Source organism: Ursus maritimus, unplaced genomic scaffold (genome assembly GCF_017311325.1).
Source record: "Ursus maritimus isolate PB19 unplaced genomic scaffold, ASM1731132v1 scaffold_9, whole genome shotgun sequence".
In the NCBI taxonomy this organism is placed as follows: domain Eukaryota; kingdom Metazoa; phylum Chordata; class Mammalia; order Carnivora; family Ursidae; genus Ursus; species Ursus maritimus.
Window position 1 is genome coordinate 61,049,659 of NW_024427107.1, and position 16,210 is coordinate 61,065,868.

The following is a 16,210-nucleotide window of genomic DNA, read 5'->3' on the forward strand; positions in this document are numbered from 1 at the left end:
AGATACGAGGACACTAATGTGATCCTTTCTCTAAGACACAATCAGAAGAGCTGAAAATCTCTGAATGACTTCCTCATTCTGTGCTTCATTACTTAAAACTGTGTCCATCTACCATCACCCACCTACCATTCAGACCCCTGTCATACTGTATTATTACTAACACTTTTCACTTGACATTTATTATTTTCTACCTGAATGGGTTAATTACACTTTTGCAGCTAAACCCCATCCCACTGTCTTATTTCTCTTTCTACCCTCCATAGTTCTTAGGTTGACCTTATACGGAATATATGCTTAAGACAGTCTCAGTTGAGTTTAATACTTAGGGCTTTGAACCAACTTATCAAAAGAACCTACTCCTCCAAAAGTCAAATATTTTTTTTTTTAAGATTTTATTTATTTATTCGACAGAGATAGAGACAGCCAGCGAGAGAGGGAACACAAGCAGGGGGAGTGGGAGAGGAAGAAGCAGGCTCATAGCGGAGGAGCCTGATGTGGGGCTCGATCCCATAACGCCAGGATCACGCCCTGAGCCGAAGGCAGACGCTTAACCGCTGTGCCACCCAGGCCCCCCATAAAGTCAAAATATTTCTAAAAGAGATTGGTGAGAGAGGGTATTCAGGAGGTCTTGTTCCTCTGGTCCTCTGCCCTCCCGATTTCCCAGAGATGTGTACCTAAACTATTTCATCCAGGCCACTGTGGTTGAATATCATGGATGTTCCTTTGACTATATGCATTCTATTCAGCGAGGAAGAGGGCTCAACACACACACACACACACAAAAAAAAGCGTACCTTTCATGTATGAATATACCAGAAGCAAATACATTTGTAAGTGAAACGAAGGCCAAATAAACCAGAAGAAAACTGAATGTGTGATTTATTATACTTAGGATTGGTCAATAAGGCTTAAATATGTCCGTCATAATTAACAGTAAATGGGTGCAACTTTACAAAATCAGCATTTCGATACAGTACAGGACTAAATGTGGCAACTGTGCATTGGAAAATTAATATTTCCTCAATGCAAATACCAAATTTGCAGCACCATTTAGAAGCGTCCACTAAAAATGCAAGCTGCAGTATTTATTACAAGCTCTACTCAAAACACAAGACTACCTAAATCAAGCATTAGAGGCAAACAGTGGAGTCATTCAGGAGTACTATGTCAGATTTGGTACAGGATTAAAATACTAACATTTTTTTTAATGTCCAGGTTTCAAATTAATAAATACAAAAACAATATAAAAATATACACCAGTTGATAAGACTGCGCTGCAGACGATGAGGGAGTTAGATCTCACTCTCATATGTATGCAGGTATGTCTTTAGTGTCAGAATTTCTGGATAGCTGCGGCTCGTCTTCCGGAAGAAATCCAGACTGGTGAGCTGTTCGATGTCCCGCACGCGAGCTGTGTGCATCTTTATGAGTTCTTCCACCCACTGTGACTCGTCCTCTGAGCTCTGCAGTGGAAACAGGATACAATCAGAGCCAGACTTTTCCAGAGGAGGTTCTCCAAACGGTCAGTTTGCTTCAAGTCCGCAAATGAGCCAGCCCTCCATACCCCTGCACCCAGAGCCAGTGTGTCTGATTCCTTCCTGGCCTCCCCGGCCGCTCTACCACATTCCTGTTGGGAACGTGCCACGAATACCTGCCCTCGGCTGTAAACGTTTTCAACAGCAATTAGCTGTACCAAATAAATGAGACATGTGGTGTGAAAGGGCATTTGACTCAATAGGTTTTCAGAGCATAAATCAAAACTACAAAAACCAAAGGCCCTGGAGAACTCAGCAATGTGTTTCTTTACCCGCTGTTGTCAAACTGCACAGGGGAGCACAGAGCACAAGTCATTTGGAATGTTCTTCTGGCTCCTAAGGAAAGTGAAGAGCTCATGCCCAACGCATAAAATGTCATGCATGTGTTCCCAGCCTTTCGGAAGAACCCGCAATATCAAGTACATCGTCTATCAAATTGTAATGAATTGAAATTTGAATAATGAGTTCAACTGAAAGCAGCTCAGTAGCTACACTGGCGTTTTGGAGCCCAAGGGGCTGGGATTGCGGCTTTATGACTTTCTGGATAGGAGACCTTGGCCAAGCTACTTAACCTCTCTAGGCTTTCTCCATTGGTTCACAAGGAAAATAATGCTTACTTCAGCAGCTCCCCAGACAGTAGAAAGAAAAAGAGAAGAGAAAAAGGGGGGACAAAAGATAATGAAACAAAGTCATGGAAAAAAGAAAGGAAATTTCTTTCTGTCTTAGCTACTTGCCACGATGGCCTCATTGGCACAAATTCCAATGAAAGACATCCAGATGTCTTATGTGTATCTAAGTATGAAACTAAAAATAATTCAAGAGGAGTAGTCCTTTACATTTTAAAAATATCTTTTTTCACTTTTGTAGGAAGTCGAGAGAAAGAATGAGATCTGAGAGCCCTGAGAATTCTGGGGGAAATGCCTACCCTCATCAGCAGACCTGAGGCAGGAGGGCCTTTGCAAATAATTTCATTCCCAAACGCCCCCAGAATTGGCATGGCTCCCAAGAGCCATTCTACAAGTTGAAGGGTGGCTGTGTGTCTGAGGGCTGAGTATGTTCAGAAATGCCCTCGCCCAGCTCCTTCACCGCTCGTGGTCTCAATGAACTCCCCACCAAAGCCTGAGAACCTGCAGAGGGTTTTCTCGGAAAGCTCCAACCCACACAGACCTGGACAGGGAGCTACAGCAGCTTCTGCCGGTGCTAAATATGTACCACGAGGGTGTTGGCTCAGGAAACTGATGCCTGGCCATCCCGGGCAAAATGAAGAAATAGGAAGAAATTGCTTTGCCAGCTGGGGAAGTAAGGATTTTAACCCTCCATGCCCCACCCTCCTAACCCAAGCTAACCAAGTTCTCCGCGATTCACAGGAAGAGACAGACCTAAATATAACTTTGCCCACAACGGTGCTGACCAATCCTCACTGTGACCATATAATTAACGAAGTAGGAGGTCTCCAAATGGATCGGGACCCCCTCAGAGTAAGCACAAAGCTATATTTTGGGAGAATTTTCATATTCAACTCTTTGATCTTTTAGGGGTCTAATTTTTCTTTTGTCAATGCAGTCATTTGAACGTATAGACAAAGGGGTTAAATTTTAAATAGTGGCCAGCTGGGATTATAAGAATTCAAAGAAAAAAAAATTGTCTTTTGCTATTTCTTTCCTTGGGAAGTAATTTGCCAATTTCATTTGAAGGACATTTTCTTCTGGTTCTCACATGCGAGAATCTCGCCTGCCACTAGTCATTAGGAAATACTGGCCACGCAACACGGGACGAAAATATCTTCTGCCTGACACGAGCTGGCAATCCACAAAGTCTTTGCTGGGGGAGACTCTGGTGTGAAACGCAAAACTAATAACATGCAAATACAAGTTCACGCTCACCAAGGGAGGGGAAGGAAACACTTCAAAAATAAATAATTTAGAAGATGAATGCAAACAAAAAAGCCCACCCAACAACCTGCTTATTGTCTTTCTTGCTACGGACATTTACTTTTCAACGGTCTTTTCCTCCTGACTTTCTCCTAAGTTTGTGAATTCAAGCCCCAGTAGTTATAAGGTGACCTTCAAAGCAAGGACAGGTGTCTGTGTAGGCAGAAGAAGACACATGCTCACCATGAACCCTACAAGAAATACCTCTAAGTTCTAAGCAGAGTCAGGAGCCAGGGAGGGGAGGAAGACCTGTGAGGACGTCTGTGGATTTCCTTTGTCAGTTCTACAATCTGGGATGACTGAAGAATGCCTTTGAACTGACTGTCCCATCACCAAATTCCCCTAATGACAGAGAAACTTGAACATATACTCCCCAGGAATCTAGGTGCACCTTAAGTGGCCTACTACCAGTCTGGAATGTCTTTGTAGTCTTCTGTCTTAAAAATGCGTGGCAATTTAGAATTTCACTCCATAACATATGGGTTAAGATTTTTGCAAAAATTTTCACCTCCCCATAAGTTTTTAGTAAAACTGAAGTCCAAAAAAAAGTATATCATGCTTTACAGAGGCATTACGTCTCCCGGCTACACCACTGGCTACTCTCATGGTTGTGAATAATCAAAATGGAGAAGGACAAGCCAATAAGTTGACGACAGCCTGCCTTTCACTTGCAGTTCCCCTGCTTCTCCACCTCCCATCAAATTATTGACAAGATCTTATTGATCCTTCAGTATAATACTGCTGCCTCCTACCCTCTTTTTTTAAATTTCCAAGCCTATCACCTCATTTCCGGTTCTGTGACCTCAATCCTGTGATTCTTGCCAAAGCACTTTGAGCGCCATGCTTGACCCCTTCCAGCTTAAATTTATCTCCCTAAAGCAGAGCCCAAAATGCTGCTCTTATGAGTCAGCATTTTCCATGGCTACCTAATGCCTGTGCGATTGGAAAAGTTTCTAAGGTCCCAAGGTTCTGCTACGGAAATCTGATAAACTTTAAAGAGGATGGGCTTTTGAAGTCAGAAGCCTTGAATCTAAAGTTCTGCTCTCCTACTAACTAACTGGGTAACAATGTATCATACTTTTCCTTTATTACCTAGAGTTTTCAAAACAGTTAATGAAACAGGAGTAGGGGAAAGGACATACGTGCCTGCCTGGTAGAGTAAAGCGATGGTTAGAAATAATCTGTATGCAGGACCTGCACGGTTCTGGGCAGGCAACACGGACTCAGAAAATAGTGGCAATTATTACCTCTGCCACTATGGCTACTATTACTATGACTTTTATTTTGAATCTTTTAAACCTTATGTCCCACTGTTACCCTCATTCCCAACATTCTGGTCAAGCTTCATTAGCTTTCGTGGCCATATTTCAAATTTCCATTTTTTCCCCCATATTACTTTCCTGTATTCACCCACGGCTGAAGCCACAGTCCAATAGCTACCTTGCCCATGAAGCCAATAATCTCCAGCGAAGCGATTTTTTTTAATTCTATTAAGCCAACGTATAGTACATCATTAGTTTTTGACGTAGCATTCAATGAATCATTAGTTGAGTATAACACCCAGTGTTCATTCTTATGGCTCTTTGCCTTTTGTAGCAGTTTCTGCACCTGTTGGATTCGCTGGAGCCCACGGCAGATCCCTAGAGTAGGAAGTATGTTTAACAGACTGCTCTTTCTCCCAGAGTGCCTTACACAATTTAGGAACTGGGTAGGACTTGTGAGTAAAACCCTCTTTGGTAGACTATATACATCCCTGCCCCTTCTATTCTATAAAGCAAAACCATGGGGACTATTACTTCCAAAACCAATCTTGGAGCACAGCTTTTCTTTCATATTGAAGAGATCTGGGGAAGTGATGTGATCTGTGTAGGCAAAATGCGTACAGGGCCAGGAGCCCAGTGCCTGGCTCCCACCCCCGCCCAGGGCTTTCTCGTGACGCCTTCCTGCTCCACGGACAAGTCATCTGTGCTATTTGAGAATGGGGTGACCTGTCACAACTGCCCTCATAACTTGTAGCAGGTGAAAACTATGATTTATAAAGTATATATGCCTGTGTGTATCTTTAAAAAACGTTTTTATTATAGACATTTTCAAACATCCACAAAAGTCGAGCCTAATATAAAGAACTCCTGTGAATTCTTACCTAGTTTCAACAATTATCACAATGTTGCTCCTTTTTTCCTTTACCAAGTATATCTCTTGCAAAACCAAAAACATTTGGGCACTTTGATCATTTGACAAAATCGAACACATAATGAGAACTACAATAAATAAATACACACACACACACACACACACACACACACACACATGCTCCTCCTCCCCACACCCTTACACTGAAAATTAAAAAGCCATTCAAACACAAAGTTCCCAGGTGATAAGCAAAGTTTTTTGGGTCTTTTCTTCTTTCCACTTGGCTACACTGTATAGTCCAAATGTAAGAGTTTACCAGTGGGAATTTAAATTGCAAAACAAAGATGACTCGTGTTAAAGGACTCTGTCCTTGAACTCACGTTGCAGCTCTCCTCATTGTCCAGTCTGTGAGGCAGGATAAAGGAGGAGACGGAGAGGGGGCCGTCACACTTGTCGGCGGGCTGGGTGAAATCCAGGCAGCTGGTGACGATGCTGTAGTAGTGGGTGGGCACGGGAACAGAACTGCCCTCCACGTACCTGCAGCGGGAGGGAAAAGTAGAATGACCGCTGAGGTAGCAGCTTTCTTTTGCAAATGGTGACCGATGAGTATCACCCAAGTCACTAAAATTAATTCCCATTCAACTGAATCATTTTCCACGTCTAAGCACTAGCCTACTTCTGTATTTTGAACATAATGCTTTTCTGCCTGAAATCGCCTCTTTCTCTTGACCTGACGGAGTGAAAATGATATTCCAGGTAATGAGCACAGCTTGAACCAAGACTTAGAGGCGGGACATGATGAAGCGATCAAGATAGCAGAAAGTAAGGCTCGAAGAGTCAATAAAAATCCATAATTTGGAGCGCCTGGCGGGGGCTCAGTCCATTAAGCGTCTGCCTTCGGCTCAGGTCATGATCCCAGTGTCGTGGGATCGAGCCCCATCTGGAGCTCCCTGCCCTGCCTCTCCTCCCCGCTTACGCTTTCTCTCTCTCCCTCTCTCTCTCTCAAATAAATAAATAAAATCTTTTTTTTTTTTTTTAAAAAGCCATAATTTGGCGGCTTCTGAGGGCCAAGTTGTGGGACTTGGGCATTATTGTTTAGGGAGTAAGACCTCATCGAAAGTTTCTGTGCGAGGAAGAGTCATCATGAGATCCCACGTTTCAGGAAGATAGCTTGCACAGAATTGTGTGAAGTGGACCTGAGGGAGAGACCTGGAGCTAGGGGAATAATAAGCCCTTTCAAACCACAATGAGATGGGGACTTGGTACGGAGGCATTTACTCAAGGAAATACTAAGGGCTGATGAGTTAGTGACGAACTTAGAAATTTAAAAAAAAAAATCTTTTCCAGTAAATTGAAGTACAGAAACTCATAATTCCTTACCTGGTTTTCTATTATCTTAATTTTAATCATTTTCAAAATATACAAATGAAATGATAACTTAATTGTGGCTAAAAAATATAATAATGATCAGCAATAAAATAAATGTACAATTAAGATGAAATGTCTCTTATGGATGACAAAAAAGGAGTAAGATAACCCCTATTTTATTAATTATATATATGAAAAAGATAGCTTTTTATTCCTACTTATCTATAAAGCACAATTAAACCTTCTCATATTTTGTTCCACTCTGTCTCATGCACGTATAAAATTAAATGACTTCTAATGAGCAGCTGGCTCTGTTGGTTAAGCAATCGACTTTTGATTTCAGCTCAGGTCATGACCTCAGGGTCCTGAGATCAAGCCCCATGGTGGGCTCCCTGATCAGTGGGGAGCCTGCTTCAGGATTTTCTCTCTCCCTCTGCTCCCCCCTTCATGTGCTCTTTCTCTCTAATAAATAAATAAATCTTAAAAAAAAAAAATGACTTCTTAAGAATTTGTTGTATTTGTATCTTCTTGCTTTCCCCACCAAACTTTAGGTTCCTTCTGAGCAAGTATGCCTTATCCTTTTTATCTCTGCAACAGTATCACGAAGAAGGATAGAAACAACTAGATTTGACCAAGTCTATATGGAATTTCCTATTAAGATATACTGACCCCCGGGCACCTGAGTGGCTCAGTTGGTTAAGCATCTGCGTTTAGCTCAGGTCATGATCTCAGGGTCCTGGGATCAAACCCTGTGTCGGGCTCCCTGCTTAGTGCGGAGCCTGGTTCTCCCTCTCCCTTCACCCCTCCCCCTCTGTTTGTGCTCTGTCTCTTGCTTTCTCTTTCTCAAATAAAGTCTTAAAAAAAAAAAAAAAGATATACTGACCCAGAAAATCTAAGTGATTCCAAAAGTACCCCCCCTAAAAAAAATGGAGATGAGGGAAAATTATCGTCTTTCCACTGAAGAGCTGTTAAAGAATAAATGACAAATTTAAAAAAAAATTTTTTTGGTACATTTCTCTCATGGAATGAAAAAGTGCATTTATTTACCACAAAACTCCATTCCATTCCAACCACCATTACCACGTTTAATCAAAGGTCCAAAAGCACTGAAGAAATCACAAGGAGATTCAAAGAGCGAAAGATTTCAGGGGTATCAGCTCTTCTCGAGCGCGTAAATATTTGAAAAAGAGCCCTGAGTGAGCTCTGAGAATTTAAAAGCGCACACTGAGTAGAAATGACAAACTTACTGTTTGATTTTGTCCTGTGTGTCATGTAAGCCATCATAGTCATAGTCAAAAATTGGTCCACTTATCACATTAACTCCATTTCTTTCTGAAGCATATTTCTTCACCAATACCCTTTGGAAATAATTCCAGATTCCTGTGGGGGGGAAAAATTCATTCTTCGTGAACAAAAACTCCTTGCAGTGGTCAAATTCTCATTAGGATGCATTCTATGAGCCAAATGTCCCAAGCCAAGAGACAGTAGAGCTGTTGCAATTCTTGAAAAGAATTCGCCCTGAAGTACAAGCTGTGTGTGTGTCGTTTATGAACCAGCAAAGAAAAAGTTCGGAGACACTGGTGGGGGAGTTTAGCTCACCAAGTCCAATAAGTCAGGGAAGGGTTCCTCACTGACATGGCTCCTGAGCTGAGATCTGAAGGATAAGTGGGTGTTTTCTAGGCAAAGGGACGGAAACACAACAGGCAAGGGGAGCCATGTGTGCACAGGAGGAAGTACAGTGTTTGTGAGAAACTGAAGAAAGGTCTTAGTCTACCTTTTCTTCCTTCATGATTTCATAGACATGCTTATTTCCAAGTTTGTGTCTCTAGCCCTGACCCTACCAAGGAGCTCCAGACATGTTTTCCAACCAGGCATTTCATGGTCCTCTTGAATACCTAATAATCATGGCTAGCAAAAAATTATCCCAAGAGAATCCTTGGTCTTCGTTCCCAACCCTGCTCTAACTCCCAGCTTCTCTGTCGGTTAATGGCACTCACTCACTCACATGTTCAGGTCCAAATCCTAGGAGTCATTCCTGATGTGGCTCCTTCTTTCATATTCACGTGAACAAGCCCTGCCAGGGTTACCTCCCTCATCCTCTCCCACCAGCCAAATCTGACCACCTCTCACCGTCTTCACGGCATCCATCCTGTCTCAGCTACTATCTTCTGCACAAGGAACTACCGCAGAAGACTACTTCCCAGGTCCCAGTGAGAAACTCTTACTTCGCCACAGCCCATTAAGGTTTAACTTAACTACACTCTACTCTACATGGGGTTGTGAGGTTCAGGCTGTTATCACTTCTTATCTCCCCTTATTAAAAAGCACTTGGCTGTTTTTCTCACGGTGCTTCTACTGTTCTTTATACCTTCTGATACTCTATTCTGAACGAGAAAGACAGAGCAGCCTACCAGAGCCAAAATGCCACAGATATTTGTAGGAGAGAAAGAAGGACAGTGGGAGAGAAGTTTAAATGTGAAGCATATAAATTGGAAAGGCAGAGAGGGAAAGAAATAACAATGAGAACAGTCAAAAGGCCAAACCCACAGACATGTGGCATGTGAAAACACCATTCCCCTAGGGAAGAACAGCGGGCCCTCTGTGAAAGGCCTCTTGCCATGCCAGCCTCGGGGTGGTACCGTGTGTCTCCTTTATTACTGCTTGGTCAAAAAAGCGTTAGTACAGAATAAAGAAATCCAGGAAACTTTGATTTGTGGAAATTAAATGAAGATGCATTCCATGTAATATTACGACAAATGTATTTATGTGGGAATCTGAAACATTTCTCAATCGGGCCTAAGAAAAAAACCAGGAAATCTCCTTTTAAAAGCTTACTTTAATTTTTACTCATAAGCAAGGGATTCTACCTTCGAATAAACCTTCATTTACTAACTAGGACATCAAATAAACACTTTTTTTTTTCCCTCTAAACCATGTTGGTCATTTCACCGATGTCAAGCTGGGGAAGCTTGCCACTGTTGATGACACTCCACAATCACGTGTTCGGATTCTGAGACTTTATTTCAGCCCCAAGAGTCCTGTAACACAGCCAGCACTCCTTTGCCAAGTGGAAGTAGGTCAAGATGCTTCCTTTTCCTACCTTTCCTATAAGCATATAAGTCTCTTCACTGTAAAGGGAGGTAAAAGTTATTCCAGAATGCTTTCTCTATCTTTGAATACATGGATGGATGGATGGATGGATGGATGGATGGATGGATGGGCAAATGACTGAGTTCTTTGTAGTCAGAAATAGAAAATGGATTATTCTGGCCATTGGACGATAAGTCATAAATCCATATAAGCCAAAGAAGTCATGCAATCAAATCTCATAATTTTATAAATGAGAGGTTAAATGACATTTTTATGATTACATAACTAGTGGTCATACTCTGGGGACTAGAACTCAGTTTTGGGGGCAGGGCTCACTGGGCCTATACCATTCATAGCATCACTATTATCCAAAAATATTTATGTCATATACGAAGAAATTATGGGTGTTCAAAGAAACTAAAATAATTTGCAAAGCCCTAAGACCATCTGAATTTAATACTCTCCTGATTCAGAAAACCCTTTAAGCTCTTTCCGGGTTTCAAGGTCAACATTTAGAATACATCATCACCATCTACCCTAAAGGAGAGAAGGGCTAGTGGCTTTTAATTTAACATTCAATAAGTAGATACAGGTATTGTTAAATGTCAGGTGGCCTCCAAAGCACAAAGAAGACCCTTCTTACACCAACACAATGAACGCTGAAACAGAAGGAACGCCAGTTTAGAAGCAAAATACAAAATTGGTTTAGTACAGTTTCTGTCATTTATGAATTGGGTCATTTCTTGCAACTTTCATTTTTCACTTATAAGCAAGGGACAAACAACCTATCAACCTCCCTCACAGATTCATATTTTGGATTAACGGTAGAGAATTTACATGAAAGTTCTTCAAAAATTGGGGCACTTGGGTGGCTCAGTTGGGCGCTTGGGTGTATGCCTTTAGCTCAGGTTATGATCTCAGGGTCCTGGGATTAAGCCTGCATCTGGCCCCCTGCTCAGCAGGGAGTCTGCTTCTTCCTCTCCCCTCTGCCCCTCCCCCTGACTTGTGAGCTCACATGCTCTCTCTCTCTCAAATAAATAAATAAAATCTTAAAAAAAGAAAGTTCTTAAAAAAATATAAAAGCTAAACACGTGAAAGATACTATTATTATCAAAATTAATATAGAGGTAGAAGAGGTAAGTGGTAAATTTAGAAATATTTCTGTTCATAAGGAATAGTTCATCGGTAAATATCAGACTTACGTTTGAAAGCAGGGTACATTGGAACCATATTGGTTACAAGGAATGCATCATATTTAGCTTCCGGTGAAGAGCTCAGATCTAAACATTAGGCAAACAAATAGTGTCCATTACTTACCAAAATCTACATCAATGAAAAATCAATCTTCTAAGATGGTCCAAACAGCATGAAGTGCATGGTGAATGGATCTACTCCTTCATTTCTACTCGTTCCCTACTTGATTTAGCATTTCCTCCTTCCCCTCCTACCCAACCCCCTTTCTTCACCAAGAGCTCTCTCCCCCAAATTTTTACAATGCTTTTTCTTCCTACCTAGTCTTGGGTCAACTAAGTATTATGTACAAGAATTCCTCGATTTTACTAGCATAATTTGGACTTTAAAAATGTCATCAAGCTACTGAGAAATAATAAAAGAGCTTCCCATATTCTTAAGCAATCACCTGTATAGTATTTAAAACATTAATGTCTTAATGATACACTTTTCACTTTCAGATTCCCATTTAATGATGTAAGAGGGCACACTGTATATTCCCTTGTACTTCAGAATTCTCCTAGAGAACAGGATTTGTGAAAAGTGATCTCTCTTCTGACTGATTTTTGGGAAGGATCCCACAGAAGTTCACCTCTTCAATCTCTTGAGTGCGTCTCTTGAAGAAAACCTGAAGACCACTGAAATCCTAGTGGATTTCAGTCCAGATTCCAGAAAATAACATCCCTCTAGAATGGTCAGATCCCGACATTCTGTAACTTACAAGGAGGGAAGAGGAATCCATAGGACATCTGTTTATCATTTTTGTAGGCCAAACAGCTTTGACTGAAACTCGGAGACACACGGACATCAGGCCGGACGCAGTTGGTCAGGTACTCAGGGACGCTGGAGACCTCGGCCTGCATGTGAGTCAGAGGTAGTTAGGAATGCTGTCACAAAGACCATGCTAACGCAACGGGGCAATACGGAAGCCAGGCTGCTCTGTGATGACCAGCCAGAGCCCAAACCCCTCTAGCTTTTACTATAGCTCATACTGATATCCTGACTCCAAAAACAAAGCCTCAGTTTTAAATACAGTAAGCCAGGAATTTTCCAAGTCCTGTATTTTTTAGTGGCAGAACACTTTTATCAAAGTCTTAAGGAAAACAACGATATAAAAAGCAGAAATTGCACTGTTGAAATAATGGATAGGATTCCATGGAAGACAGCTTAAAAAATAACACTAAGAAATAATTTAGACGTATCGTCTATAAAAAGAGAGACTGCACATACAGCTGTGTACCAGGCCGTGCGCACGCGCACACGGGACAACCGGACAGGAAGCTGGGTTTGCAGCCCTGGAGGTATTCACTTGTAATCGGAAATCAAAAACATGCCTCAACTGCCAAACACATTTTTCTTATTCCAGATATAAATGTACCTATCTCATCTTCACCAAAATTGAAACCCCAGCGTAAAATCTTTATTAAAAAACAGGATGTGGACAGTCAGGGAGGCTGTGCAGGGGTGGGGCGGGGGCGGTATATGGGAGCTCTCTGGCCCTACTCAATTTTGCTGTGAACCTAAAACTGCCCTCAAAAAATAAAGTCTACTAAAACAAACAGCCAAATCTGGGTAGCTTCAGGAACTATTGGGCCATGGCAAGCAGAGAAAAAGCATTAGTAAACCCCCTTTGCTATGTGAATAATTTAACATATTCCCATGAAGTTATTAGAACACTGAATAGAGTCTAGTTCAAAATATCTTGCAATCGATTCAATGTAAGATTTCTTTCATCAAGAAAAATTAAAATCTTTTCTAAGACAAATTTCTGTTAAGCAAGCAATCACGACATTACAGCAAGGAATGCAATCGCATGAAGAATATAAAACCCAACTTTTTCAATGACCTGTTTGGAAATAGTGTATGATGTCCAGAGTGGCATTAGGAATATTTCACTATAACCACTTTCAAAGTCAGTGTGATATAAGATATCATATCGAGTCCGATAAAGTACCGCGGGCCGTCCATAGAGGAGATGTCTCTCTAGGAAAGAGAACATAAACTGTGTTAAACACACATTAAACTTTACAACAAATGTGAAAGAAATATTGGAAGAGTCAAGTTGTCCAAAATTTGCTTGCTTACTTATTAATAGTGTAGTTCCTTCTTCTTAATTTAATCAAGTTAGTTTTCCTAACACTTTGTGGTTTATCTGACCACCTAAGCATGGGCCAAAGTTTATAAGAAAGTATAATGTAAATGCCGTATTCGTTTTAACGCTTTAGTTGTAAAAAATTTTAATCTGTATAGGAAAGAAACACATAAATATTGAAATGATTCAGTTGAATGGCAAGTCGATAGGATTGATTTTCATAGAATTCATTCATTTGACCCCTGAAAAGGCTCATCAGATTAACCAATGATTTAATTAAGAGGAAGGCACTCTTTGATCATTATTTGCAAACTGCAACTCAAATAATGCATTATTCAGCATAAACAGTGAGTAGTAATGAGCATTTAAAGGAAGCAGCTTTGTCACATGGAGGAAAACTCTTTAGGTAAGAACTTAAAGGAACATGTATAGATAAAATAAGTGGGCATTCGAGAGGGTCCTTTAAATACAGAAGAGGGGGCATCATCAGATACTGAAGAACTCAGTTAAGACCCGAGAATGTGGACCTCCAAGAGAAAACTCTCCTCTTAAGCGGGGGAAGAAAAGGTCTGAAGCCTTACTCTTTTAAGAAGAAGAGATGTGAGTTTAGTGTGCAAACCTTCATTCCACACCCACAATAAATGTCTGGAGCTTGAGCTGCCCGTTTTGGACAGGCTAAAGTCAGAACTTGCATAGATTCTTGGAAATTGGGGTCCTACAGACCAAAATATTTAGAGATTGAGGTTTAGGCAATTCACAATTCCCTAAGTGATAGTCAAAAAAAAATTTTATGATTATTTTTATTAGAGAAAAATCAGTTCTGGCAATCACTTATTAAATTATGTATACATGTTGCTTTAATTAAAGTATTACCATTCTATGCAAGTAACAGAGAAAACCCTTGTAGAATATTTTGCAAGACTTTCCCAAGTAGAACTGCTGATTTGAGGCAAAGTGACCCACACTGCTATCACAAAAGCCTCTTCTGGGTCATTTGGCTTCTTCAGCATTGCAGTAAATAGAGAAGCCTTGTTTAAGCTGCCAAATTTGGGGACCCACCCTAAGAATTAGAACATAATATGATAACCTTATATAAATGAAATATAATCAAAAATAAAAAGCCAGCAAATCATAACAGTAGTACTTGGGGGGCAGTTAACCAAGTCAGACTTTCCTTCAAAACTCAAACCAAACCTTTTCTAGGTTCAAAATTTCCATTAACGTTTTCCTTGTTTTCACTTTTGTTGCCTCTGAATTTCCTGGTTTCAGCTGGAAGCAGAAGTATCAAAATTCTTTGAGAAGCTATTCTCTTTTTATCATTCAAGTTTTAATGCTTACCAAACACATTCCTCCAAATTCAAATGCAAACCTAGCATCCAATCTATTCTATTAAGAGACAACAAAACAGCAGCCACGTTTCTCCTTGCAACATCCCTCCTAAAAGCAGCCACCAACAATAGCCTTGGGCAACCTAAAGATTCCACCAAATCTCTCCAGTCCTCATTGACTTCTGCGAAGGCGGGTTTATTTAGAACACTCGCTCATTATCATCCTGAGCAACTCCATGCTGACTCCTTTCCTTCTACCAGGAATGGCTTCTCCAACAGTCCTGTCACCCATCTCCCTTCAAATTTTTCATGAGCGTATTCTCCCTCATCCAACATTTACTGAGTACCTTTTTTGTGCCAGGCTTTGGGCTATAGTTTTGTTTTGTTTTGTTTTTAAAGATTTTATTTATTTATTTGACAGAGACAGCCAGCAAGAGAGGGAACACTAGCAGGGGGAGTGGGAGAGGAAGAAGCAGGCTCCCAGCGGAGGAGCCTGATGTGGGGCTGGATCCCAGAACACTGGGATCACGCCCTGAGCTGAAGGCAGACGCTTAACGACTGTGCCACTCAGGGGCCCCAAGGCCTTGGGCTATAGTAGAGAGATACCGGGGAAAGATATTTATGCGAGAGTTCTTACTGATGTAGCAAAGATGTTAGGGTTCAGAGCCGAAGGCCAAAAAAGAATTCTTGAGACATCTTTGGTGCAAAAAGGTGGTTTTATTAAAGCACGGGGGCAGGATCCGTAGGAAGAAAGAGCTGTCCTGGGATCATGAAGAGTGGCCCCAATTATATACTTTCAAGTTGGGAGGCGGTTAGGGATAGCATAAATCTCTAAGGAATTTGGAAGCAAGGTTTCCAGGACCTTGAGGGGGCTAACTGTTGTTAGGAAAAGGTCATTTACCTAATAAAACCTGAGTCATGAGACCCTTCAGATGTATATCAGTGGGTCATATGCTTGGGGGATGATGGCCAACATGTATCTTGGGGGAGCAGAGATAAAGGAAGTTTCCAAAGGAATTTTTATATGTTAAAGTGGACTTACAGGATCCTGGGGGTCAGGCTAAGATTGCCTTTTGCCTTTAGCAAAGTATTAACTTGGAAGCAGCTGAGTTCCTAGAGGAATGTCACTCTGCCTGTTTCAAGGACTTGTCAATGGGCTATAAGTAATAAGGAAATTTAATTTTTCTTTTGCCTTGTTTCCCACATCATTACCTTCGAAAAGCTCACAGTTCAATGGGAGAGATCAACACGGCACAAATAACTCAAGTGCAATATGGTAGGCACGATATCCCATTGCAGAGTGCAATGGGAACACAGACCATGATGAATGCCACGGATGGGGACGAGGTGGCGTCAGTACAGTCCCTACAAAATGCAGGAAGCCAAGCCAGGTGGACCCCAGCCTCATTTATGCCTGCCGCCCTGGCATAATTGTTAACAGTGCCCCTTTCCACACTCAAATGTGGATGACAGATGCTCACAGAGTCCAGCCCCCCGTGGAAA

At 41.3% G+C, this 16,210-nt stretch overlaps 1 protein-coding gene across 5 annotated transcripts in view; it reads right to left on the reverse strand.

Moving 5' to 3' along the window:
- Positions 1-862: 862 nt before the first annotated feature.
- The window catches only part of ENPP2 (ectonucleotide pyrophosphatase/phosphodiesterase 2), a 108,854-nt gene continuing 93,506 nt past the window's right edge, over positions 863-16,210 (reverse strand). For 3 of the 5 annotated variants that reach the window (XM_008689288.2, XM_008689287.2, XM_008689290.2), the window contains 7 exons: positions 14,574-14,648; positions 13,134-13,270; positions 12,009-12,144; positions 11,260-11,337; positions 8,215-8,347; positions 5,980-6,136; positions 863-1,463 (listed from right to left, as the gene is read on the reverse strand). In XM_008689288.2, coding sequence (XP_008687510.1) covers positions 1,293-1,463; positions 5,980-6,136; positions 8,215-8,347; positions 11,260-11,337; positions 12,009-12,144; positions 13,134-13,270; positions 14,574-14,648 — 887 coding nt within the window. In that variant the 3' untranslated portion in view covers positions 863-1,292. The remainder of the gene's footprint in view (positions 1,464-5,979; positions 6,137-8,214; positions 8,348-11,259; positions 11,338-12,008; positions 12,145-13,133; positions 13,271-14,573; positions 14,649-16,210) is intronic. The other 2 variants (XM_008689289.2, XM_008689291.2) reach the window with 1 other exon arrangement.